This window comes from Thamnophis sirtalis, unplaced genomic scaffold (genome assembly GCF_051295495.1).
Source record: "Thamnophis sirtalis isolate CommonGarterSnake01/CBP01778 unplaced genomic scaffold, rThaSir2_p1.2 scaffold_6, whole genome shotgun sequence".
NCBI classification, from domain to species: domain Eukaryota; kingdom Metazoa; phylum Chordata; class Lepidosauria; order Squamata; family Natricidae; genus Thamnophis; species Thamnophis sirtalis.
This window is the reverse complement of record NW_028261386.1, coordinates 110,722,829-110,749,627: the sequence shown is the minus strand read 5'-3', so window position 1 is coordinate 110,749,627 and position 26,799 is coordinate 110,722,829. Positions and strand designations below refer to the sequence as shown.

Genomic DNA, 26,799 nt, shown 5'->3' with positions numbered 1-26,799 from the left:
AAAGTTGTAGTTGACCTCAGGAGGGGGCGGGGGGCATGGCCACCTCGACGCCACTCATGTCAGGTGCGCAGATGGTGGCCCTAGCGCTCTGCCAGCGAAAACAGGCTCCCGAGTTCTGTTTTCAGCTGCAACAGCCTCCTGCAACCCTCCCCCAGCGAAAACAGAGCTTAGGCAGGCTGCACGGGACCCTCCGGATCTCCGTTTTCACTAGCAGAGGCACTAGGGGCCAGTCCTTTGCTGTTCCCAGGGCTACCCTATGGACCAGATCTAAGCACCTCGTGAGGCAGATCCAACTCCTGGGCCTTGAGTTTGACACCCCTGGTATAAAATATGGGAAGGGTGCTGCTTTCCAAAATGCATAAATACCACTCTTGAATGAGCATGTCCTTGAATCAGAAAGATTTTTATTACCAGCTACCTGTGGAATTTGCTTTTTTCTGGTGTTTGTGCTTCTGATCTGTACAGTTTTCACACAGCAGCTTATTGTTCCCCATTAGCAGCTCCACGGAGGTAAACTGATAGAGGCATGACTGAACCGAACATTCCTTAGAACTGGTTACGTAACTCTGAGAAAGTGTCTGGAAAGCATTTTGAGGGTTTTGCACCTCTGTGGAAAAGGCAGTGTTCTTCGACAGGCTCGAAAGAGTGTTGAGAGGCCCTTCACTCTCAATGGCTGTGCTTCCAAAGTGAAATTTTGACAAGGTACTAGTAAGTGCCTCCGTATTGCTATTGCTGGGTTTGCTATATTGCGTTTTAGTATTTGTAGGTAAGTGTCTGTGTCCGTCTGTGCATAAATCAGATGAGGGACAAGTTTTATTGGCCGTAATTTGCTTAGCCGCGCTTTCGCTTTCAGAGGCCTCGCTATCAGCATCAATGCTACTTTCAGAACGGCTGACTTCTTTCTCACTGCCTTCAGTCTGACTTCCATTTCCTGGGGAGTCCAAAACGGCACCGCTCTCTCTTGTGCATGAAGTATTGGCAATATCTTCCATTTTAGAGTTTCTGATTTTTCCGGGGAGAATAAAAGGGCTTATTTCTTCTTCATCAGATTTGTTGGCAAGTCGTCTTTCATGGTTTACCTGGTTCTGCCAGTTGCCATGTCATCATCAAAGTGTTAAGGGGAAAAAAAGAGGGGGGGAAACCCACATTATTCAAATCCCATAGAAGCACTGAAAACAAATTCTTACTTTCTTTATACATGCATTTAAATGATATTATTTAATAAATCATTTTTCAGCAAGGTTTCCAAATCAAATTTGAATGTCCGCCTTCGAGTACTATTGTCAGGCCTGCATTTATATTCCTTTTAGAATTTTGGCCTGCCACACTTTCTCTTATTTCATTATGCTGTTTCTTTAGTATAGTTGATGGGAGGGGGGAATAGACAGGAGTGAGATTGTGGAATGTATTGTTTTTCATTCTTTACTAGAAGCCAAGGTCATCCTTTGTCTCCGTGTTCTTTGACACCTGACCGGAAGCAGCTGGGTGTGGATGCCAGCGTGGAAGAAGAAGAATGGACCATGTGATAGATTGTGGGTGTGGGGACAAGATCATAAACTTTTAACTGGGTGGAATTCTGATGTCATTTCCAGTATTGCGATTAACACAGATGTGCCTAAGATGTCTGTCTTATTAAATTGGAACAAAAAGGATAGTTTTGCCTTGGACTCTGATTTAATTCTGCATGATACTTGGAACGCTGACAATTATATTTTAAATCTATCATTTTTAAGATATATTCAGCCTCTTATATATAATTTATATACTGTAGATTTCAGTCACAATCATTTCTTTTATATTAAAATCTTCCAATTAATCAATGCAGTACTACGATTTCTGAAAGCAGTGATTAAAGTACATTCAAACACTTGTGACCTAAAATTGCAAGTTAAAAATATGTAATCCAGGTTTTTAAAAAGAACAATGAAATTTATGTGAAGAACATCTGAATTCATGTACAAATGTCCATACTAGCATATTCTTACCTTATCCTTTGTTAATGAACACTTTCTAGATAATTTTGATTGCTGATTAGTCAGAGCAGATATGGAAGAACAGCTGAATTGATCAGTATCTGCTTCTTGTATTTGTTTACCTTTGCTTGTCCTTCCAAAACAAACAGGTTTTGAGGTCTAAAAAAATCAACATGGGTTACTAGCAAAGCATCTAAGATATTATTTTATTACAATTGATTTTCATGTATATCATGAATTAAAAATAATAATAGCTGCATTTACACAGTAATCTAGTCTAAACCAAAAACAAACTTAAAGCAATATATGACACCAGCTATAATTTCTATGCATATCAATATATTCTTCTTTTCTCCATCCTAAATTGGCTGAGTTCTTTATATCGGTTGGCATGAAGAAGACTTCTGACAATTAAAATGAAGCCTTTATAGAATAAGAACTTACTTACCCTTTCTTCTATTATAGGAAGTGAAAGATCAATGAAGGGTTCTTTTACTGTGGAAATCTTAGAAAAGAAAAAAATGAAAATGACAAGTGACTATCTTCTAGATTCCACCATACATACAAAGTTATATAGTAAATACATTTTTATTAGGCATTGGAACACTTCACAAAAATGGAAAAAGTGAGATTTGGAGGTGAAAAAAAATCCCCGCTGTACTGGTAGTCCTTATTTAATGGCCACAATTGGAACTGGTAACTCTGTTGCTAAGCAAGGCAGTCATTAAGTGAGATATCACATGAATGTGAATGGGCTTACAGTGATACTTGCTCTGTGGTCATTAAGCAAATCACATCTGGACATCACATGATCGCAGCTTGCAATTTTACTGCCAGATTCTCCATTGACTTGACTTGTTGGAAGCCAGCTGTGAGCCACGCAAATGGCAATCACATGGGACACTGCAAGAGATTCTACTCTGTGTGCTTTGCTGTTAAGCTTTTCAAAAGGAATAACTCTCTATGTACGCAAGAACAGCTTTCATCTCTCTTTCTACAGATAAGACACATTAAAATGCAGTGGTGATATCATAAAATACAGTATCCTATTACAACAGAGAACAGAGATTCTTTTAGAATATTGTTGAATTCTACAAACAGGAACACATAATTTGACTACTATATAGATAGTTTCAGGATGTTGCCCACTCAAAGAAGAGTAAAACGACAAACTTCTATATATGTCTAAAGGTAGTATCAAACCTCTGACAACACTGCACAAGCAATGAAGCAAGATTCATATGGAATTCCATTAATATGCTTTAATATCAGAAAAGGGAAGCAGGATAGAGAATCTTGGAAACTGAATAAACAATCCTCGTTGCCTGTGAGTTCAGAAATACTGACTCATTAGAAAAGATCATATAAATATGAAGTGTTCATTATCACCAATGAAACCTACAGAAAGCTATTAAAATATGATTCTTCACAGGTATCAATAAATATATTTAAATCAGTATTGTTCATAAAAAATACTTGTAAATCATACTTAATCAGGTGATTAAACCTCCAATCACCTAACTATATATTCAACTAACGTCTCTTGACTAACAGAAAGTTTTTGCCAACTGTTAGAAGTATGGGGGAGAGATCATTCTAAGTTATTGCCTCTCTTCCTGCTCTGATGGATTGGCAACCCTTTAAAAAAAATGTGGAAGGCAGCGAGGCCAAAGTGCAGTTATCAGAATTGTCATTCTTTCCTTAAGGCATAAACTTCAGCTGGATCACAGAATCTTCCTTCAGCAGAGACACCAATTAAATAGAAGCATACTATGAAACAAGGCCAAGTATACTGGCTGGTAGAATCAGGCACCAAGCAACTGAGTTGTCTCTCATCTTAGTAGCTAGAATGCCAAAGTCTAACACCCTGGTAGCAGGCACACTACCAACTCTGTTGCCTAAAGTTGCTTTTCTTCATTATTACCATAATTTTTGTTCACTTGCTTTTTTCAACCAATAGAAATAGGCAGTGAACAAAAAATATAGATGTAATTTCTGCATTTATATTTTTTGCTTTTTCATCTTCCCGTAAAGCGAAGAAGATAGGATGGAGAAGCAAGTGAATGGACAACAGCAACAACCAACCAATAATCAACCAGGACAATCCTAAAGACCTCACAATTCTCATACCAGTACCTGAGACTAATCTATTGACTTCTGTGGTGTGCCTCCTTCCGCTGCTCAAGCTACAGGCTCCAACTTAAGTGTTGGTCTGCATGCACTAATGAATCTTTCAGGAGAAAACATTCTTTCTCTTTACATATTAGTTATTTTTTTAACTGGTATTCTTAGATCTATGCTGATTATAAGAAAAGCATTTCTTACTTCTCCAATACATGACAAATTAGAGAGGTGGAAACCAAGCTGAACTTAATGAATTGATTTCCATAATGTTTAAGAAGCCAGTCCACAATGTCATGATAATATCAGAAATTAGCCTACCATTATCCAAATGATTATTCAACACCCTTCTTATCAAATTCCATAATACTTACGTTTTCACATTCCTCGCACATGATAGTGCTGGTTAATTCACCCACAAAAATCCTGTCTATGAAATTCATCTTCACACCCTCTCTTCCATATGCTGGGGAAAAAGAACTTATTTAAAAATTGTGCATCTCTATTCTAAATTTAGCAGAATTAATTCTAGGATTTAATTCAGAAAATATACATCCAAAATAAGTTATAGTTTGCATCCATCAGCATTGGGGGGGGGGGGGGGGAATTATCATACCAAAGCTGCAAATACTGGGGTGGCCACCAGATGGCAATAAGACGAAAGAGGTCGTTGGATGTTTTCATCCAGATACAGTTTGATTATAAAAATGAATTATCGATGACTACATTCAATTTTGGTTTTTATTTCTGCTAATAAGATAAAGATATATCATTTGTACTTCACAAGAATGTGGTAGGTATTTTATCATGTTGTATGATGAAGCAGTAAATTCCAGTAGATTTTACTTTCCCCCTTAATATAATTTTGAAAACTATTCAAAAAATATGGGTTTTGGTATCTTTAACTTTAACCTGACACTGATTGTGTGAACTTTATTCATCAACAACAAGCTGAGAAGCACAACTATTTGCCTTGAGTTGATGATATAACTGGTGTTTTATCAGCAGAAAATAATCTCCCCAACTCCTTACACAGCATGAATTTTATAAGTTCTACGTAAAGGTAAACGTTCCCCTCGCATATATGTGATAGTCGTTCTCAACTCTAGGGGGTGGTGCTCATCTCTGTTTCTAAGCCGAAGAGCCAGCGCTGTCCAGAGACGTCTCCGTGGTCATGTGGCCAGCATGATTAAACGTTGAAGGTGCATGGAATGCTGTTACCTTCCCACCAAAGGTGGTTCCTATTTTTCTACTTGCATTTTTACATGTTTTCAAACTGCTAGGTTGGCAGTTCGGACAAGTAGCAGGACCTCACTCCATTATGTGGCGCTAGGGATTCGAATCGCTGAACTGCCGACCTTTCTGATTGACAAGTTCAGCATCTTAATCACTGAGACACTGTGTCCCTTTAAGTTCTATGTAAATGTGCTCAAATGCTTCCAGGTTAATATGTACAGGGCTCTAGTCTTCTATTTATATTCTACATATCTGAAATCTTTTTTATGCACCCATCAAGTTGCCAACTTTTCAGTTTTTCTAGTTAAAAGTAAAGTAGTGCCTGACACCTCACAGTACAATCCTCGAATTCAGTCTCCTCGAATTCAGTGAAACATTTTCCTAGATAAGTGTGCACAGGCGCTGCAGTCTTCAGTTTGTATACTCTTCTTTCCTTCTCAATTATTGATCAAGTACTTCAATATGCAGCTTAAATATATTACCTGTGTTATACAATGCTCTGCTTCCTCCCTAAATGACAATGCTAGAATTGCCTTTTAGGCAACATTATGAAGAAAGCTCATTTGTGCAATAAGGAAACTCTTGTGCATATAATACAGGGAAGTTGTGCCAAAGGAAACCATACCTTTGACTCTTCGTTTGGTTTCTTCATCTGCTGTTTTACTTGTTGGATTATTAAATGCTGTTAAGATTGCAGCTTGTATGCGCTGTAACACATATATTTAACACATGTTTTTATTAACGTTTCCAGTGGTAACTCTCTCTTTAAAAAAAAAATTAAACAGCCTTTTAATTAGACAGGGAAATTACCGTTCTTTCAAACACATAGGTTCATATTAATGACAGAATCTGAAATATAGTCTCAGTCATTCACAATAAGACCTCTACTCTTGTTTCCATATTCTTTTATTTAATTAAACTTAGTTATTGTTATACTTCCTTGTCCTTAAAGCCTAGTCAAAATAATTGCAAAATAAGTATAATGCTATGAGATATATAACATTAAGAAGAGCTGTAATAAAATACAGTTCTAAAACAAATTAAATATATATTATCAGCAATAATTCAATCAGAAAACAGCAGAATAATGAACTGTTCCCTTCTTATACAAATAATATATACGTATGTGTGTCAAAAGAAAATATACACAGGATTTTACCAAGTCTTTAAATATATTGTTGTTGCTTTTCTAACATAAAGACTAGCAATTTGCACATAATTAAAATTAACTATCTTTACAATAGTCATTTTACTTTGACATATTTTATAATTTAAGATGTGCTTAAGGTAGAACCAGAAAGTGTCCACTTCAAAACTCATTCAGCCTCAATATGAAATTAGGAAATCAGGTTTATCCTAGTCTACCACTCACCTTAAAGCAGCAGCTGTGGAAGGAACAAGGCAATCTGGATTGCAACTTATGTGGACCAAATTTAACCCTTTATGCCTCTGGAATGTTCATGAAAAATACCAATCCACCAAACTCAAGCTTCCATTCAGATCCAACCCAGTTTCCCCACAAATAAGACTGCAACTGCCATCAATCTATAGCCATTAGAAAACATCTGGAAAGATCTAAACTGGAGTAAATTTCCCTATTTTATTATAAAGCCTTCTGTAGTCTGAAAACCCATTACTTCAATAATGTTGTAATTTGTGTATTTTTTATAAAATGCGTAACTTCTGGAATGGTTTGCTGCTTGCATCAAGCATACACAGAGAAAAACAAGAAAATATTGAAATCAGCAGCAGGAAGGGAAAAGATTTCCCCATGGAAGAAAAAAACTAAATTCAGTTCTATGGTAATTAGAAAAAGGAAAGAAGTTCCTTACTTTGCAGGATAATATACATATATCCTTTTGAATTGGCTAACAGATGGGGTTAATTTTACAAAGACAAGCAAAGATAATAAATTACAAAAGATCAATTGAACTAAGTATATTTGCACTGGAACTGTGTCATTCCAATATGAAAAAAAATGAAATTATGATAAAAATGTAATCTTGAACTCTTTTACTTGAGCATTTTTTTTTCAAAAATATTAGAATATTAATATTAATGTGATATTTGGAGCTAAAATAAGTCCTAATATTGGGCAGGGAAAATACTAGGCAAGAACAAAAATTGCACCTGAACATTTTTGGTATCAATATATATTACTTTAACATTCAGGGCAGCCAATCCATACAAAAAGTTTTAACATTAAAATGTATGTTACAACTGGGCTGTGATTATTGCATAGCTCTCTGTGCTTGTAATTAAGTCATACATGACTGCATTTTATAATTAGGACTCTATGAAGTGATTTCTCAGGTACGTGAATAAAATCTGTCTCTATCACCATTAAAAAAGAAAGAAAAAATATAATTGTATTTATAATCAAGAAACAGATGACAGGTACCTGCTTATATATTTCAAGTTTAATAGTACAATGATGAATATATAGTTAAATATATTATAACTGCTCTGCCACATGAGTGTCTACTTCATAAATTCTTGCCCTAGCTATTAATTCCCAATGCCTCAAAGACTTTTTCTGTTCATCTTAAATCCAACAACATATAGTACTAAAAAGAATCCAGCCATGAAACTAAATCATTTCACTCATCTAAATGATGTCATAAACAATTTTTATGCACACAAAAAAAACTCTCTTTTTATTGACATGGCTGCATTGATTTATATCAAAGACAGTCTTTGAAGGATTTGAGTGCATCAGACATTAATAAATTAACCAGCCTTGGTATAAAGTACTCCCATAAGGGGGTAAGGAGGCTGTATGCAACTTTGCCTGGATTACCAGTTTTTTGAAAATTGGTTAACTGATAAGTATTAATTTATCAAACCCTACATTTATAATAATTTAGGAGAAAGCGATTAGAAATACAAGTCCACCAACAACACATATCACTAAGACAGTGTTTTTCAACCACTGTGCCGTGGCACACTAGTGTGCTGTGACATAGTGTAAGGTGTGCCGTGGGGAAAACACCAGCCGGGTGTTTTTGCCTCAGGACATCTCTGTGTCCCGAAAGTTGCTTTCGGGACACAGGGATGCCTCTATTAAGTCCCTGCGGTCCCGCGTTTACTTTAAAAACGCGGGATCGCCGGGAGGTAGCGCACGCAGGGACGTCACTGATGTCCCATGCGTACGCCCATAGCAACAATCGCGGAGGACCGGAGCAGCGAGGAGAACGCACGCTGTCAACTTGGTAATTTTTTTTAACATTTTCTAATGGTGGTGTGCCTCGTGATTTTTTTCATGAAAAAAGTGTGCCTTTGCACAAAAAAGGCTGAAAAACACTGCACTAAGAGAACTGTCTCACGCCATAGTTCAAAACACAGATTGGGTAATCATAGATCCTTCTGTGCCTCTAAAATAAAAAATAATAATTTTACCAAAGTGCTTATGATTTCTAATGGTTGTTTATTATTGAAAATAATAACAACTCCACAAGTTTTTAAAAAAAATACCTTCTTTAAATTACTTGTGCAGAAATATAGATAACTTAGAGAGATGGAATAATATAGAACTGCAAAAGTTAAAAAAAGCTGACCCTTATAGGAACCACGTTTAAGAGAAACACGAGAACAGAACGCTTGGTCGTTCTAATCAGTTTTAAAGGATTCTGGTGGCAGACAGACTGCTGGAGGCTTTCTTCAATAAATAAATAAAAGTCACCGTAGTGACACTCTCTAACAATAGCACGATTAACAGCTGTGGTATTCCCATGACAGACAATGTTGCTCAGGTTTGTTCAGGCTGGCACAACTGTCACTGCTCACAAGATGGTCCAGATTCTCAGATCTGACATTCTGTTTGCCATGATCATAGAGAAACCTGAAAAGTGGAAGGAGGGGAGGGGGCAACAGCTTTTAGTAGTAATGCCCCTTGTTGTGAAGCCTGAGGTAATAAAATCCCGTTTGCTATATTGCTCCTTTAGAGCAGAAATATAGGCTTAATTGTTGATGCAGGCTCAACATTTTCCTTCCTTAAAGGAAAAGGAAGAAAGGAATGTGGGATTTGAGGCAATGAAGACAAGGGGTGATACAATCGTTTTGATTTATCTCTGCTAACTCAGTGTTCTTTTGGAAATTCCTACCATATAATTTCACAACGGGCTAAAATCAAGATATTTATCTGCCTCTTTCCAGACTCTCGCCTTCCTATATGATCTTGCAAATGAAATTATCAGCCCCAAACATATTTAAAACAGTGCTCATTGTAATGAGGAAAGTATACAGAATTTGAGGCTGCGGAAAGTAGAATGAGGGTATTAACTTTCTGCTCAAATTAAATATATAGCTTGTGAATCTTCAAAAGTGTATAATTAAACTATATGACACGAAACATTGATAAATAAGGCCAATCTTATATTTGACAATCCAGCTATTTTAATCGATGAATATAGCATGACGTAATAGCAGAATGGGAAATACATAATTGAACTGATAACGGTAATTTAGATCACCTGATCTAGATTATTCAAACAGGGTTAAGGACTGTCCGTGGTCTTTAACGACATAAAGGCGGTATTCTAAATAGTATTCTACAAGTTGATGGGCATCTAATATAACTGGCACAAAAGTGGTATCACTTCCTCAGATCGTCAGGCATCCTTTAGCATTCCTGGCCACATTTTTATTACTGATTATGGAGTTAGATGTGGGTCAGATGCATCACATGCAGGCCATGCCCACCCCAGCTCTGGAAAGGGGGAAAAAAGTCTCAATATATCACATAACAGCAATATGATGCCACAAGTTTGACAATCGTGTGCTAGAGTCAAAAGGAGTCCAACGTAATGTATTATCACATTCATATTGCCAATATGAAATTAAAAATCCTGGATAATATCAAAATAACTATGGTATTGTATATCCTAAATTAAGGAGTTCAATTATATTCAATGGTTGGGATTCAGAGTTTTATTCTACCATTGAGTAAAATTCTGCTAAAATTCTCCCACTGATGGGCAAAAGAGGCATTTTGATCTAGTTCTTTCTTTCCAGATTCCAACACTATTCAAATAAGTTCTTTCCCTCAAAATCTTTGGAAGAGATGTTGAGAGGACATAAGGGGCAGGGTGAAGAGCAACCTACTCCCATTAAACCAGTAAAAAAAAACTCCAGTGGTACAATAGCCACCAATTGAGTAAGGCATATTTCTGTCCATATCCAGAAGAAAAAATCTCTATAGAGTAGTAACCAAGCGACACTGTTTAAGGGTTTATAAGGAAAGAGAATCTCATAGATCAGGGGTTGGCAATTATTTCCCCAAAGGGCCACATGAGTAACCGGAGCTGTTATGGAAGCCAAACCAACAGAGCCGTGAAGGTGCATAAGACGCATATACACACATATGTAAATTTAAAAAATAAAATAAATAGCAGTCACTTTCAAAATAAAAGCCAACCCATGCAGGCCACACAGGAACAGCCAAAGGGCCGGGTGTGGTCCGTGCTCTGTCACAGATCATACACTGTAATATTCAGACAGCTTAGATCCAATGTGTTTTTTCAAATAAAACCAAAATAAATTCACAGCTGGCCTGCAGAACTAGAGAATTTTTTTTTTTTTCTGGTTAAAATTATCAATGCTTTTTAAAAGATGGGATGGGAGGAGGACTGGGAAAATAGTGCAGATAGATACTGTGAAATTTTGCTAACGAGTTAGCAAAGCTGCTATAGTCCTGCTTTATGAACTCCCGTATGAAATAAATATTTTAAAATGTGATTGACAAACAGATACACTGCACAGGGACACTCCTTCAGGAAATCAATCAGGATGCTTATCATTGTTTTATAAGTATACTTTTGTTAGGACGCTGAAGTTGGGCACATAATAGTTCGGAAATTACCTACCATCAGTAAATGTTTTTATTACATTATTATGATATGTATTATATTACAATGTAAAAATAGCAATATAAAACAGATAAACTTCTTTGAGTGAATCCATGAACACAGTAAAATATAAGAGCAAATTTAGGTTTGATTTGTAAAACAAATTCACACAGCAATCAGACAGTATCCAATTAATAATTAGCTCCATTTAAAATTAATAATTGGAAGAACTGACTATTACGCCAAAAGCTACATCATCATCAGTGCTTCACTGTAGACCTGCAATACATCTTGAAGATGTGGACCAAAGCAAATCGTTTTCTTAATATATAGCATAGAATAGCACAAGGTGTTTTTTTTTGTTTTTTTAATAAATAATTTGAGTCAAACCGGCTCTTTTTGCAAAAATAAACACGTCACCTTTGTTTCTTCTATTCTCATTGCATCCAACAAGTAGTGGAGCACCTCCTGGCTGTCCTGTTGTTGAAATCCTTTAAACCGAGGGGCCCTGCAGAGGGGAAAAATGGATAGTCTCTGGAGAAGGAATTATAAGGCTTAAAAGTAGAGGTTTAACATGTACATACAAACATATGTTCAAGAACAATGGTGCTGTGATGGGCAGAGAGAAAAACAACATTCAGAAAGAGGGTGAGAAACACAGATCAAAAGTGTGAGAGAGATTGACAAAACATGGGAAGTACCTTTAGTTTCCAAAAATAATATAACCCTGATGGCGAACCTAATGGCATGGGTGCCAGAGGTGGCATGCAGAGCTGTCTCTGTGGGTACGTGCACCGTCTCCAGGCTGCTTTTCTAATTTCTGGTGTGCACATGCACACTGGTGTGCCAGAAAATAGTTTGAAAATGGCCCCCAGGCTGTTTTGGGGGTCATTTTTCAGACTGTTTTCAGGCCGTTTTCCTAACCCAAACCCTAACCCGAAAAACAGCCCCAAAACAGCCAAGGAATGTACAAAAATGACCTGAAAATTGGCCGGAAAATGGCATGAATATGGCCCAAAAATAGGCACGCGCACGCCAGCCAGGTGGTCTTTGGGTTTCTGGTGTTCTGAGCCCGTGAAGACCAGATAGCTGGTGCACATGCTGGAAATCCGAAGACCAGCTGGCCAATGCATGCAAACCGGCCAGCTGGCCTTTGGGTTTCTGGTGCTCCAACATGCGCATGTGCGCACGTGTTCCGATTTGGCCACTCGGTGCTGGAAAGGTTCCCCATCACTGGACTATAATGTGAAATCTGGCTGAAAGATGACAGGCCTTAACTACCTTATCTTGGGATAATGTGCGACAAAATGGCAAATCCCAGTTGGAGCACCATGGATGTAAACAACATAGAATAAGGCAGTGTTTCCCAACCTTGGCAACTTGAAGATGTCCGGACTTCAACTCCCAGAATTCCCCAGCCAGCGAATGCTGGCTGGGGAATTCTGGGAGTTGAAGTCCAGACATCTTCAAGTTGCCAAGGTTGAGAAACACTGGAATAAGGTGTTCTTACAATGTGATTTACATAGGTGGCCCACCAGCTACCTGTTAAGCCCCATGCTTCAGGGCATAATCCACAAAGCAAAACCACTCCACTGAGGAGCTTTAATACAGGCAGTTCTCGTCTTACAACAGTTCGCTTATTCGACCATTCGAAGTTACAACAGCACTGAAAAAAAGTGACTTGTGACCATTTTTTCACACTGATGACCATTTCAGCATCCCCAATGGTCACCTGATTTACATTCAGATGCTTGACAACTGACTCACATTTATGACGGTTGCAATGTCCCAGGATCACGTGATCCCCCTTTGCAACCTTCTGATAAGCAAAGTCAATGAGGAAATCAGATTTCACTGAGCAACATTTTGGGCTCCATTGTGATTGTAAGTTGAGGACTGCCTGTACAAGAATTAGGGGTAAGGTACAGAACCTTGGAAACTTCCAGCTTTCTTTTACTAAGGCACGGGTCTCCAAACTGGGCAACTTTAAGATTTGGGGAATTCTGGGAGTTGAAGTCCACAAGTCATAAAGTTGCCCAGTTTGGAGACCCCAGTACTAAGGATTTCATCAAGGTGGAATCTCTGCATGTTCTGAATCTCATTTTCTGGGCTTCCTTCCCCCTTTCTTTCCCATTTATTTAAGTTTAAGTTCTCAGCCTTCTCAAAATATCTCACATTGCCCAAACATCTTGTCAAAAAGTTACACAGTATTTTAACGTATATTGTCCTGTGATAAAGTCTAATAAAATTACTACCATGCTATGAATGTGTGGTTTTTATTTTCATTTTGTTCCCATGAATCAACGGAATCACTCTGATTTTTTAAGACAGGCATTGACTCAAATTATCATCAACCTTCCTGATGGCTGGGAAGCAATGCATCAAAGAGCCCAACTGTTTAATTTAGGGACAGCCTTTTAAAAGATTTGTAACTATTGGGAGATTAATATGAAAGAATATTCAGCATACACTGTTTTAAACTAAGCTACTAGCCCAGTCATTGCATTTCTACAAAACTGCAAGATGAAAACGGGATACATATTTTCATAGTCACTTGTGATAAAGAATGCTTCAAGGTGACCAGGCAGGAAAGTTGAGGTAATATTTTTAGATTGATGAAGGTATATATCGGGGAGGTGCTAGTAAAGCTTTTGAGCTTATCTGCAAAACCGAAAAGATCAGTCATGTTTAATATGACAGTAACATCATTCTAAATGCAACACAGTTTTTTAAACTGTCCCTGAAAACCTGAACTGCTTTCTTATTGGAAGAATGGATGTCACTATTTATTTAATCAATTTTTATGACCATCCAATTCACAAACTGTGACTCTGGAAGGCTAAGACAGGATGATCAAAGCCAATTCAAAAACATTGTACAAAATGAAGATATGATAAAATTAAAATGTTCTCCCAACTCTTCCTTTCTCAGGCAGAGGGCTGAAAAATAGGGCTGCCAGCCAGCCATTTATGGGCAAATGAGAAGGAAAATAACCATGTTTTGTTGCTGTTATCACCCTAAGTACATCTTCTTCTACTACCTCCACTCCCAGAATTTGCCAGTAAACTAAGGAACTGTCTAGATCCATATACAGCAGTGATGGCTAACCTTTTTCTAAAGGTGTGCCAAAATTGTGCATGCACATGCTATCACACACACACACACATGCCCCATCCACCTGTGCATGCACGTGCATGTGTGCAACCCCCCCCCCCCATGGGCGGGGGAGTTTTTGTTCTCCCCAGGCTCCGGAGGCTTTCCTGAAGCCTGGGGAGGGTGAAATTGGCCTCCCCCAGCTCCCCGGAGGCTCTCCGGAAGGGGGAAACAGATCACTTCCGAACTTCCGGTTGGCCCATTGGGCCTGTTTTTCGCCCTCCCCAGGCTTCAGGAAAGCCTCCAGAGGGCGAAAAACGGCCACCCCCAGCCCTCCGGAAGGCTGAAAATCAGCTGGCCATGCGCACATGTGCGCCAGAGCTGAGAGTCGCCACGCCGGCAAATATGCCATAGGTTTGCCATCACAGATATACAGTTTTCTCAGATGCAGCTAATCTAAACCCCTTATTGCCGGCAATACCACCCCAAATTTCCTGTGAAACCCCAAGCTCACACGAGCGGGGGGGGGGGAATACAGGTAAAAGAAAAATAGAAAAAGAAGAAAGATACAAAGAAATAGTTTCTGATCTTCTTTATAGCACGTGTAAGTATAATTATAACTTTACCTCTTACTCTACAGTTACAAAATAATTGTCTGTTTTCTAGAAGCTATTCTGTGTAATCACCAAAACCCTAAATCAGAAACTTGTTTTTTTCTGTTCCATTCAAAATGTCTATTAGGGGCCACTTTAACAAATCTCATTCCCTGTGGTGAGGAGCAGGCACAGGGAACTCAAAATTATCTGATAAAGGATTAATAGCAACGTTGACTTCAGATCACATTGCTACTGCCCCAAATAAAAACCTGATCTAATTCTAGGTCAGGTCTAGGTCTGGTGTACAGTGGCAATTCTTTCCCCTGCTTTGCACCTGAAAAGAGCAGGATTAAGTCCTCCAAAACCACAAGCAGCCAAGTAGGAAACTGCCACGTAGCACAAAGGCCGGTGCAGTAGCAGCACTCCCATCTAATCAGCAGGGTCTCATATCTGCTTATGTGGGGAAATAATGCAAAAGCCACCAGAAACACAAGGATGACAATAGCCATTCTATCACCCCTGCCCTTGGATCCATGGGTTACACACCCAACTGGGCACATTTCCAAGAGGTCTTTCCCCTCCATACTAAGCCAAGTCTTAGCAAGGCATGTCAGGTCAGCTCTAGACCTCCAAGATCCCTTCCAACTCTGTTATACTGTCCAACAGACCTGGAAGCCATCATTTACCTTTGGGACTTCAGGCGTGCCACATTTTCTACTGTGGGAAAATGGGAGGGGGGATTATACAGAGTGTAGGTGATATATAGTCAAAATAACATTCTTTCTCAGAAAGTCAAGGCCATCTTGCCCTGCAGCTGCGATGGGGTGACTGGGAGGCATCTCCAATTTTGGATGGTGCCTGATTGGATCTTGTATGGACATGTGGGTGCTGGGCAGGGACTTAAACCTTCTTTTGGGTGGGGAAAACCTGGAAACTTTCAGGTTTTCCCAGATATGCTGATATGACATCTCTAATAAAATGGAACTTTGAGGAAACTCAAGCTTCAGAGTCTTCTTTCATTGGGGGTGTTACTTGGAACCCTGACATTGTCATTCACTATTAATCCATGGGTGAGAGAGATCTCATTACAGTCTGAACTGGAATTCATCAACAGCTAAAAGCCCAGACCACTGGATCTTGGGGCTGAGTCCAGGAGCCAGGAACATGGAGCCAATGCATACACACCAACACCACTTTCTCTATGAGTGACCCATCCCTGCCTCCCACCATTTCTCCTCTTGCCCATCACCAGCAAATCTCCAAGTTGCCCTTTCTTTGCTCTGACTAGTGGAGCATGGCATATGCGTATAACTGTTGTCTGTCCTTTTCTATATTTGGTGTAGGCTATAACTGACAGAACAGAGCTTACGGTGCTTTCTAAAAAAGCCAGACTATGAGAAGAAAGAACATATTGCTAACTTAGTGGAGTTTCCAATAAAATTTCAGGGAGGCCAATTTTTATGTGCTGCCTAAGGAAAGATGTTTTGAACAGTAGTTTTAATGTATGTCAGCAACTTGTCCTATACACAATAATTGCATTTGTCATTTGCCCTGAGAGGACCTTTCCAATAAAGACCTTAGGTAGCTTCACATATTAATAACTATAAGAGAGAAAATAATATATACAAAAGAATCCGGAGAAGAAAATGGGGCAGTTTCCAAGCTTGAAAACTTCAGAAATCAAAGGAGGTCCTACGCTACAGAAGAAATAGCTCTCACATTTCCTCAGGTTTTGTAAAAGTTCTAGTGCAGTGCAACCTTTTTGTCGTCACATGCCGATAGGACGCGCGCACACCCATAATGCAATGCGTGTGTGACAGCCACCTTGTGCGCCACCCCCCCCCCACATATGCACACAATCCCCCACGTGCCCTGCGCATGCGTGACCCCTGCATGTGCCCCATCCCCTGCACATGTGCAGCAGAGACCTGAAAACCAGCTGGCTGGTGGGAGACTCATGCACATGTGTGGTGGAGCTGGGCTGGGGCAAGGGCTCGCGTGCCAGCAGAGAGGACTCTGCATTCCATAGGTTCACCCACATGGTTCTAGTGCATCCTTGACAATCACTAGAGACATTGCTTATAGGAACTGTTGAGGCCAGGAGTATTAACTTGCAAACTCAGTGCAAATTTCATAATATTTTGCAAGCCCTTTGTTCAGCAGTTTTTGTCCTATGAAAAACAATTCTAAAAACATCTGAGCAAACAGGAAAGGAAAGAAAGGAGGAGAAAAGACAGAAAGAGAGGAAAGTGACTCTTATTTCTGGCTCTCTCACTCTCACTGGCTCAGTTTTCTGTATCTGTATTCTGCCGCAATAATTTTGATTATGTCAAATTTGATTATTACTATTATTATCTTAATCTCCAGTATAATTTAAATAAGTTTTAGGTAAAATGAAAAGGATTTTTAAAAAACCTTGAGAGAAAACTAAAATAAAATAGGAAACATGCGGAGCAGGGGAACAGAAGCTGTGGTCCACATTGATATGTTTGGATTTGACAACTAAAAGATGTGCATTCCTCTCCCCTTGAAAATATGCTCCCAGCAAAATCCTTGGCAAAAATGGAGGACTCTGGAATGGTTGATTGAACTGACCACTCCCAGACGACTTGACATATGGAAGCCAGTGCCAACATGCTACAACCTGTTGTATGGCGTTAGAGAATAAATGACTGAACAGGTTGAATTACTGTTAATGGCCATAAGCAGTGAAGGATGATTAGGACAGCTATGCCACACTTATTCATGTTTATCATCTTAATACTCAACTTCATGAAAAATATAATTATCTGAATATGATCATTCTATTGTATATTGATAAAGAAATGTCTACTCGTTTTAAATCAAAAAGGTTATTAGATAACCTGTCTGTTGCATAGTAATGCCATGATTCAATTTCCTTTTTAAATATGCAGTATATGGTGTATAAACATGAACTATAAATAAAATTAAATGCAAAAAAACCCATTTCTATTTGTTCCCCTGAAAAGATTAATATCAACATTTTTTACTATGGCTAAAAGATAAATAAATTACAAAGCAAAATTCAGTAAAAAGTGATATTGTAGGACACCGAAAAGAATGAGAAGAGATATGTCTATTAAACCATAGATTATCTTGCATTACTGAAAATAAATCCTGTTTAACCTTTTGATTTTATGGCAGCACTTCATCTACTCTAGCCTAAAATCTACAGCTGTAACTCAGGCCCAAGTTTCAATTATTTTAAAAAAAAGAATCCTACTAATTACTAAGAGATTGAATTGATTAATCTATCATTAACAAATAGTCTCCTATTTCATGGTATATACATAGTTCCAATGGAATACTGAAAAGGCCTGGCCTATGTGCTTTAGAACATACCTGCCTGAAAAATATGTTTTGTTACTTTCAGAAAAACGGCTTTTTAGGCATTATTTATTTAACTGCACAATCCAGCAAATAACTGCATTTGAGTTTTGCAGTTCTATTTCAGTAGTTCTATTTTAGCAATTGATCTTAATAAGATCGTTTTGTGTTTGCCAGTGGAAAGATACCAAAGGAGGTTCTAACTGGATTTTGATTGGCAGGGAATTACAGATCTAGAAGTAATTATCAAAGTTGCTAAACATGCTTTTGATAATGATGGAACTGAGATAGCAATAGCACTTAGATTTAAATATTGCTCCATAATGCTTTACAGCACTCTCTGAGCAGATTACAATGTCAGCATATTATTTCCAACAATCCAGAGCCTCATTTTACCGACCTCGGAAGGATGGAAGGCTGAATCTCTCTAAGCCTTATCTCAGAAGAGATAAATGTCTCTTGGGCAGAAACATGGCCTTCAAATCATTTGGTGGAGTCTTTCCTAATTAGTTGCTTCTAAATGTTGAGTACTTCAACTCCCAGAATTCATAGCAATGATCATGATTGGGAAAATTATTGAATCCACACATCTGGATGGTGCCACGACTGATGATACAGTATTGAGAATTTAGTGTAGACTTATCATAATATTTTTATCCTCCCTCTCTAATGATCTAGAACACAGGTATCAAACTCATGGCGCCACATTGCCGTCACCTGACGTATCGTGACATTTTTCCCTTCCCAGAGGTGGGGTGAGCATAGCCTGCATCTGGCTCATGGGCCACCAGTTTGATACCCCTAATCTAAAAAGAATAATATTAGAAAAATTCTACTTGATCTATTCTCTTTTTTGGAACTACTATATTGTTAATTCTCAGTTCCAGGTTCATGAAGAAAGAAGTAAGAGATCCAGGACTTAAAAGATTCACTACCAAAGGATCCTTTGGGTTAAAAATAACTAACATATTTTAATACCAGGATAATCATTAAATAATAACCTAATGATTATTCATTTACTAAGGAAACTCTTACTTAGCAATATTAAAGCAGTAAAATTATAACAATGATGAGAAATAACCCATTCTATTTCTGTGAACATTTCACATAATTTGGAAATCTATACAATCAGGAGTATGACCACCATAGTATCCAACTTCACGATTTGTCAGCCGCAACAAGTAAAAGAATACTTTATTTAAAAGTATATAAATGTTTGATGAGCCGCTAAGTCTCTAGATAAGTCAAAAATCTGCATCCACAATATTCAGAATAGTGGAAACAAACAGAAGGGAGCCTGTAGTTATGCGCACAATCTGTCTTCGCAAAATGTCCGACAGCTGCAACACTAACAAAATTAACAATAGATGAATTAGTACCAGACACTAAACAGTTGCTATGGAAAAATAAATTATCAATTTCTTTCTTTTTGTTTAGATTTATTGTAGGTTATTAATATCTAGGAAAGAGTACTCTTACAAAAAATGCAAATGCTTACTTTTTTATTTTTAAACAGCACAATGCATTTCTGTTGCTTGAACTACTAAGACATATCAAATAAATCACTTTCAACTTATATGGGTAAATACTTTCTCCCTGAAAGTTACTACTGATAGAAGATTATCCTTACTTCTGGCAGAGCTGGTTGAACAAAATTTTAGGAGAAAGAGGACCTTTTCCAGCATCTTTCATGCTATGAAGAAACAGGAGCATGGCTGAAGTCAGAGATCCAGGATTCGAAAGATTCACTACCAATGGATCCTTTGGTTTAAAAATAAATAACATATTTTAATACACGATCGTAAACCCCGGCATGTATGTTGAAACTAAACATTTCATGCAATTCAATATTATATGAAAATACTTCTATTCAGACAGTAGGAGTTCTGCTAGTTCTCCTCCAGCTTGCCCCTTCCGGCATGTTTTCCGGATCTATTCTAAAGAATCTCGCAAACCTGTAACAAAAGAAGAATCTTCTCCAGAACGTCTTTTGATTAAACCTATAATTTTAACTTTAAAATAGGCTGATTTTGTGTTGTTGTTGCAATGGGCAATGATTTTCATAGTGAGAATGTTAGGGCGAAGCAACATTTATAATAGAGTACTGTATTTTTCGGAGTATAAGATGCACCTTTTCCCCACCTAAAAGAGGGTGAAAATTTGGGTGCGTCTTATACACTGAATATAGCCCCACCCACTCACCGTCCCTCACCCTTTGGCCTCTGACTCCCAGCAATTTACCTCCTTGCAGCAAACGGGGAAAATGGGGCTTATGGGAGCTGCAATAGACTATTGCAATCCCTGCAGCCTGAAACAGCTGATGATCGGGAAAGCGCTTAAACTGAAAGTGAAACTTGCTGCTTGCTCCAGGAGGAAAATTGCTGGGAGGCAGGGGCAGATTTTTTTTTCTTGTGCTATTCAGGCTGTTTGCTGCAAGAAGGTAAGTCAATACCTATAAATGCCAATAGAATGTTCAAATTATTAGACTTATTTTTTAAAGACTGCTTTATTATTGTTCTAGACAGTTTAACAAAATGAAGAAGGTTTTAAAGTAAATGCTTGATCTGAAGAGGCCCAGTGCTATTGTATCTTCTTTTAAATAGCAGAGAATAACTATACTTCCAGAAAGCACATCAATTTTAATAGCATCTGTATAAGTATAGTCTGAAATGTAACATTACAAACCAGAGGTGGGTTCCTGCCAGTTCGCACCAGTTCGGTAGAACCGATTCGTCAAATCTACTGAATTGGTTAGAAGAGGTTCCACCAGTGGACCCGGAAAGCAGGCCACACCTACAGAAGAGGTTCCAAAATTTTTTGAAACTCATCACTGACACACACACACACACACACACACAGAGAGAGACTCATACAGAGAGAGAGAAAGGAAGAAAGAAACAAACAAAGAAAGAAACAAACAAAGAAACAAAGAAAAAAAAGAAAAAAGAAAAAGTGAGAGAGAGATGAAAGAAAAAAAGGAAAAAGGGACAGAGAGACAAAAGGAAGGAAAGAGAGAGAGAGAGAGAGAGAGAACACATGGCCGGCAAGCCACTCCTACCAGGTCACATGGCCAGCAAGCCACTCCCACAAAGGAGGCCACACCCACAGAGTAGGTTCGAAAATTTTTTGAAACCCACTACTGCTACAAACAATGTATATTGTCTGTACTGTTTTCTGTTTGTTGCAAGAAGGCGAATTGCTGGGAGGCAGAAGCAGATTTTTTTCCCCCTTGTTTTCCTCCCCAAAAGCTAGGTGCATCTTACACTTCAGAACATTTTATATCCGAACAATACAGTAACTCATAATACACAGGACCAAAAACAAATCTAATACAAATCTAAATCAAAAACAAAGTACAAATCTAACAAAAACATTATGCAGAAAAAAATCAAGACTGATATTAGATAACTATATCTAGTTTTCTCTAGAAGACATGGGTGGTATATATATCAAATAAATAAATAAATAAATAAATACTTAGCCATATGCAAGGGCCATTAAGGGTTTTTCAATTTAATTCTTTAAGTCTTTATTTTCTAAAAACATCTGGTATATCAACTCCAGCTACAGTATATAAACTCACAAACTAATGGATTATAGGAATTGAAAGGATGACATTTCCATTAGGAAAAAAAAAAGAGAGAAACTAAACTAAGCTTGATTCAGCAAAGTATCCAAATAGCAATCACTGGGTTTGAGCAGTGATTTAGTGCAACCAGGTAAGTCAGAATAAGGGTCTGTTCTGGACATCCTCTGTTTAAAAAAAAGACTTTCTATCTGAGAACAGATGGTGATGTATTACACTCCTGCTTGGAGAAAGGGAAGGAAGGAAATGATTTCTGTCATCCACATTTCTCCTGAATCCTTTGGTGCCACACCTTCCCAGATGGTCCCCCAAACCCACAATCCAAAGGGGGGGGAATGGGAAAAACCATCTTTCCCCAGCTACAATACTCCTTGAGCATAATTCTGCTGATTCAAACTCTAGTGTGAACTACAAAATGACACAGCTCATTATGCACTAGAAAAATGATTATATTAAGAGTGCTCCTTATCATTCTTAGTGTCCACACAATGTAATGCTCAGAGATTGGTTCAAGAGAATGCTTACCAGTTGAGATGCTGGGCTTTGAGCTATTTTTAGTTTTGTCCCCTTTTCTTTCATTTCGCACATTAGCTCACTTAACATGTGTGTCTGTGCTAAGTTCTAAAAAGAAATGGAAAAAAAAGCTATAATGAGCAACTGGACTAATAAAGTGATTTTTTTAAATTGAGTTGCTTCAAGCTACAGAATGTGTATACAGACAATCCTCAACTTACAACAATTCATTAAGTGAGCTTTCAAAGTTACAACAGCATTGAAAAAAGTTATGACTGTTTTTCACATGTTTTACGATCATTGCAGCATCCCCAAGGTCATGTGATAAAAATTCAGACACTTGGCAACTGACTCATATTTATGACGGTTGCTGTGACCCAGGGTCATGGGATCCCCTTTTGTGATCTGACAAGCAAAGTCAACGGGGAAACCAGGTTCACTTAATAACCGTGTCACTAATTTCACAGCTGCAGCGATTCATTTAACAACCGTGGCAGGAAAAAGTCATGAAATGAGACAAAATTCACTTAACAAATGTCTGAATATAACAAAAATGTGGGGCTCAATTGTGGTCTTAAATCAAGGCCTACCGGTAAATGGTCTTCCATGGCAGTTGCTGGACTGGATTGTGGTACTTGTATCCATTGAACAAGATTTTTGATATTTTAATTATTGTGTAACTGCCTGTATCTCATAGTATGTATTTTTTCAAAGGCAATCTCAAGACCAAGAAAATGACAATTAACTGAAAGTCTCTGGTCTCTGCTTGAAAATTTTCTTTGTGGATTAGTTTATACCTGCAGCTGTGTGAAAAAATCCTGCACGCTTTATGGTTTATGACATTTTTTGGATAGGCCATTGATTTTATGATATTTTATGCTAACTGCTATGCAAATATTGTTATATTTAAATAAATGCTGGTGGTTTTTAAATGAAAAGCATAAGCTCTTTGCAATTTGGGGCTGCTTGGATGGGGATTGTGAATTTTCTTGCATTCTTACAATGCATGCTTACAATGACTATGAAAACAGATTAACCAATGCATACCCAGTGGCATACGTGTTGCAATTACTAAGGCCGATGCTAGTGTTTTGTTAACATTTTTATTGTTTGTGGCTCTGAAAAGGACCATTTAGGTAACCAAACATGGTTACAAATATGAAATTGGCCTGCCCTTATTGCTTATCACCAGGTAGCATCACTTTGGCATAGACTGTATAAGCCTTTGCACGTGATCTTTGGTGACAATGTGGTGCCAGGCTGCAATAATGGATTCAATCATCTCCTGCTTGGTCTTCAGATGCTTTTTGCTTATTTTGTAACCAATCTTGTCCCACAAGTTCTCAATTGGGTTCAAATCCAGACTCTGAGCTGGGCAATCCAGGAGTCCTACACCATGCTTCTTCATCCACTGCTGGAAGGACTTGGCTCGATGACAAGGAGTGTTGTCATCCTGGAAGTAAAAGTCTTTCCCTACAAGTTGCTGAGCTGAAGGAAGCATGGTCTTTTCCAGCGTGACCCGTCAAAAGCGCGGAGGACAAAATCGCGCTCGACGAAAGCGCGCATGTGACGTCATCACAGCGCGACGAAAAAAATTTAAAATTGAAATAAAATTAAAATTAAAGCAAGCCGATTCACATAAAGGTAAGGGTTAGGTTTAGGGTTAGGGTTAGGGTTAGGTTAAGGGTTAGGGTCAGGTTTAGAGCGTTAGCGTTAGGTTTAGCGTTAAGAGTTAGCGTTAGGTTTAGCGTTACGTTAACGGTTAGGTTTAGGGTTAGATTTAGGGTTAGGTTAAGGGTTAGGTTTAGGGTTAGGTTTAGGGTTAGGTTTGGGGGGGTTAGGGTAAGGTTTTAGCTTTATTTTTATATTTTTCGATCACAGCACGATGTTTTCGTTGCACTGTGATGACGTCAAATACGCGCTTTCGTCGAACGCGATTTTGTCCTCCGCGATTTTGTGGTGGAACCCTTTTCCAGGACTTCAACATACTGCTTGGAATTTTCCCTTCATGCCAGCCTGATAATAGTTATGGCAACGCTTTAGAAGTTGATACCTGCAGCCTTTGAGCACTGTGCTTGTGCACACTTTTACATCACACGTTTCACCCCAAATTCTTGTAATCTGGAGGTGAGCTTCCTGTCAGCCATCAAAATGCATTGCAGAGCCCGATCTTGTCGTTTTGTCGACTTTCTTGGTCTTCCAGAACAGAGCCTGTCATCAACTGAACTGGTTATTTGGTATTTTTCAACCACTCTGCTCACTGTGAGGCGATGGCATTTCACTCTCTTGGCTATTTCTGTACAGGAGTAACCGTCTTCATGAAGCACAATGATGCGATGCCGCTGCTCAGTACTGGTGAAAGCAAAGGCCTTCATCCTTGCTTGCAGCCAGAGCTAAATTAAATTTCTCGATGCTTTTCATGCCTATTTATAGTCAGAGTGTATGACAACATTGATTGGCTCATAGATTTAGCCTCTGTGCATTTTGATTGGTCAGCCAAAGCTCGCTGCTAATTGGCTACTTTCAATGTTTGTGTTTGTTTTAGCACATAAACTCATTCAAAACCTTAAAAAGACTTTGGTTATATTAATAAAAATTATGCATCTCAATCAGACTACAGAAATTTTCATCAAAGTACTAATTTTGTGTGGTTTCTATGAGTGAAAAGTTGATTAACAAGTAAATAGAGCTTAAAACTGAAAGTGTGTGGGACTTTTTCACACAGCTGTATATACTAGGCATTTCTATAAATACATTTAAATATTAGACATTGCTTGAAAACGTTCGAGCAATATTAGAGGTAAACTAGATATCCAGTTGTACAATTTTGCACAACTTGTGTTGAAAAGGGAATGAACTACCCATATAACATATCATACTTTGATCTGCTTATTGCCATAGTCACTCTTACTTTTTTGTTCTGTGATTTGTTATAGATTTCTGAGCAGTTTTACCTGCATAACAGCATTAAAGAAACACGTGTTTCCTAAATTATTAATGCCTTTAACGGGAACAGATGCCCAGCTGGAACTGAGTCCTTTTCCTCTCAATATGTCATTTGCTTCATTGTTTTCTTCATGTAACCATATAATTTTTGACGATGAACCTTTAACGAGAAAAGATAAGAATCAAATATCATACACAAGGTACTGCACGCTGACCTTAAAAAAAACTCTAAAATATCAAAAGCACCATAAACATCCAGTTTGGAATGATACTACGTTCTTAAGAGATTCATTCAAAGAGTTTGGAAACAGCTACTAACTAAAGTCAATCAGTTCTCAGGCTCTGACTGGTAACTCTTCCTATGTTGGGAAGATACTATTCATGTTGTATAGACTATGTTTATGCTCATCTGTAACATAGAAATGATATGTATAAACAAATCGACTAGAAAGATCAAGAGAATGGCATATAGTTTTTCTTTAACAGCAAATATAAGATCCACTTTCGTAAATAATTGTAAAATGGGATGGATCAACAAGAACACAAGACTTTTTGGGTTAATACTACCACCTCAAATAGTGTTTGGCCCTTTAGTTTCTAAGATATAGAAAGTGCTGGAGTGTGCGAAGTTAATTTGAACCACTCATTTTCCAATTTCCTGTGCTACTCTAGATTTCAGAATTCCTCAGAATAAGCAAGTTTTGAGCCTACAGCTCTTGAAAAAATGAAAAATCTGCCGAACAATGAGGTACAGAATAGTCTGTACTTTTTAATTGAGTCTATTACATCATGTTCTTTGTATTAGGCTCCAGCTTTTAAGACACATAAAACAACTAGTATCTTAACATCCTGCCTCCAAATATAACTTGTGATCAAAAAATATTTCCTGGAAACTTCATCTAATTTTGCACATATAAAAAGACTAAAAATCCCAAGTCCAGTTTGCAATTTCTTTACTTCTACAAGGACTTACTGGATTGGTTTAAGAAATTCATACAATCTTCAGAAAATAGTTTTACTTTCCAAGATATTCTGTAATATTCTGGATCGGTTTCAGACCAAGGTAATTATTCTTAATTCCCATTGGAAAATGGGAAGAATAAATAACTAAAATATTATTGCTTTCAATGGAGCTACATTCCAATAATTATTGGGATCTAACTTCTGAATATTTCTTAACATACCCAAGAGATTCATCTTCCTGCTTTTGAACTATTACACAATATAAGAGGAGATGCCTATAGTAAACCAAATAGCTTTGCATGAAATTTGTACCATTCTGAAGTATATTCCAGGTTCTAAACAATTATTTTATGAAAACAGCATGTCAGCATTATCTGGAAATGAGAATTATGAAGCAGAAGCTTAAGCACCCTAGATGAAATCATTAAGCCAAACTTACTCCAAGATAAGTAAATAAAGAACACCACAGCTTCACATTTTTGCCTACTAAGTGAGCAAAAATTAATTACCTTAAGCCCAGGATGGCGTATGGCACGCGTGCCACCTATGGAGCTATTTGTCAGGGCATGCGAGGCATT

General features: G+C 38.0%; 1 protein-coding gene across 1 annotated transcript in view; it reads right to left on the bottom strand.

Annotated features, from left to right (window-relative positions):
• USP45 (ubiquitin specific peptidase 45) overlaps window positions 1–26,799 on the bottom strand; it is a 54,728-nt gene that overhangs the window by 4,606 nt on the left and 23,323 nt on the right. The window contains exons 6-14 of the mRNA XM_087718723.1: window positions 25,267–25,418; window positions 22,325–22,420; window positions 19,844–19,974; window positions 11,597–11,684; window positions 5,956–6,037; window positions 4,469–4,560; window positions 2,422–2,478; window positions 1,986–2,132; window positions 419–1,085 (exon numbers count right to left, since the gene is read on the bottom strand). Coding sequence (XP_087574849.1) covers window positions 419–1,085; window positions 1,986–2,132; window positions 2,422–2,478; window positions 4,469–4,560; window positions 5,956–6,037; window positions 11,597–11,684; window positions 19,844–19,974; window positions 22,325–22,420; window positions 25,267–25,418 — 1,512 coding nt within the window. The remainder of the gene's footprint in view (window positions 1–418; window positions 1,086–1,985; window positions 2,133–2,421; window positions 2,479–4,468; window positions 4,561–5,955; window positions 6,038–11,596; window positions 11,685–19,843; window positions 19,975–22,324; window positions 22,421–25,266; window positions 25,419–26,799) is intronic.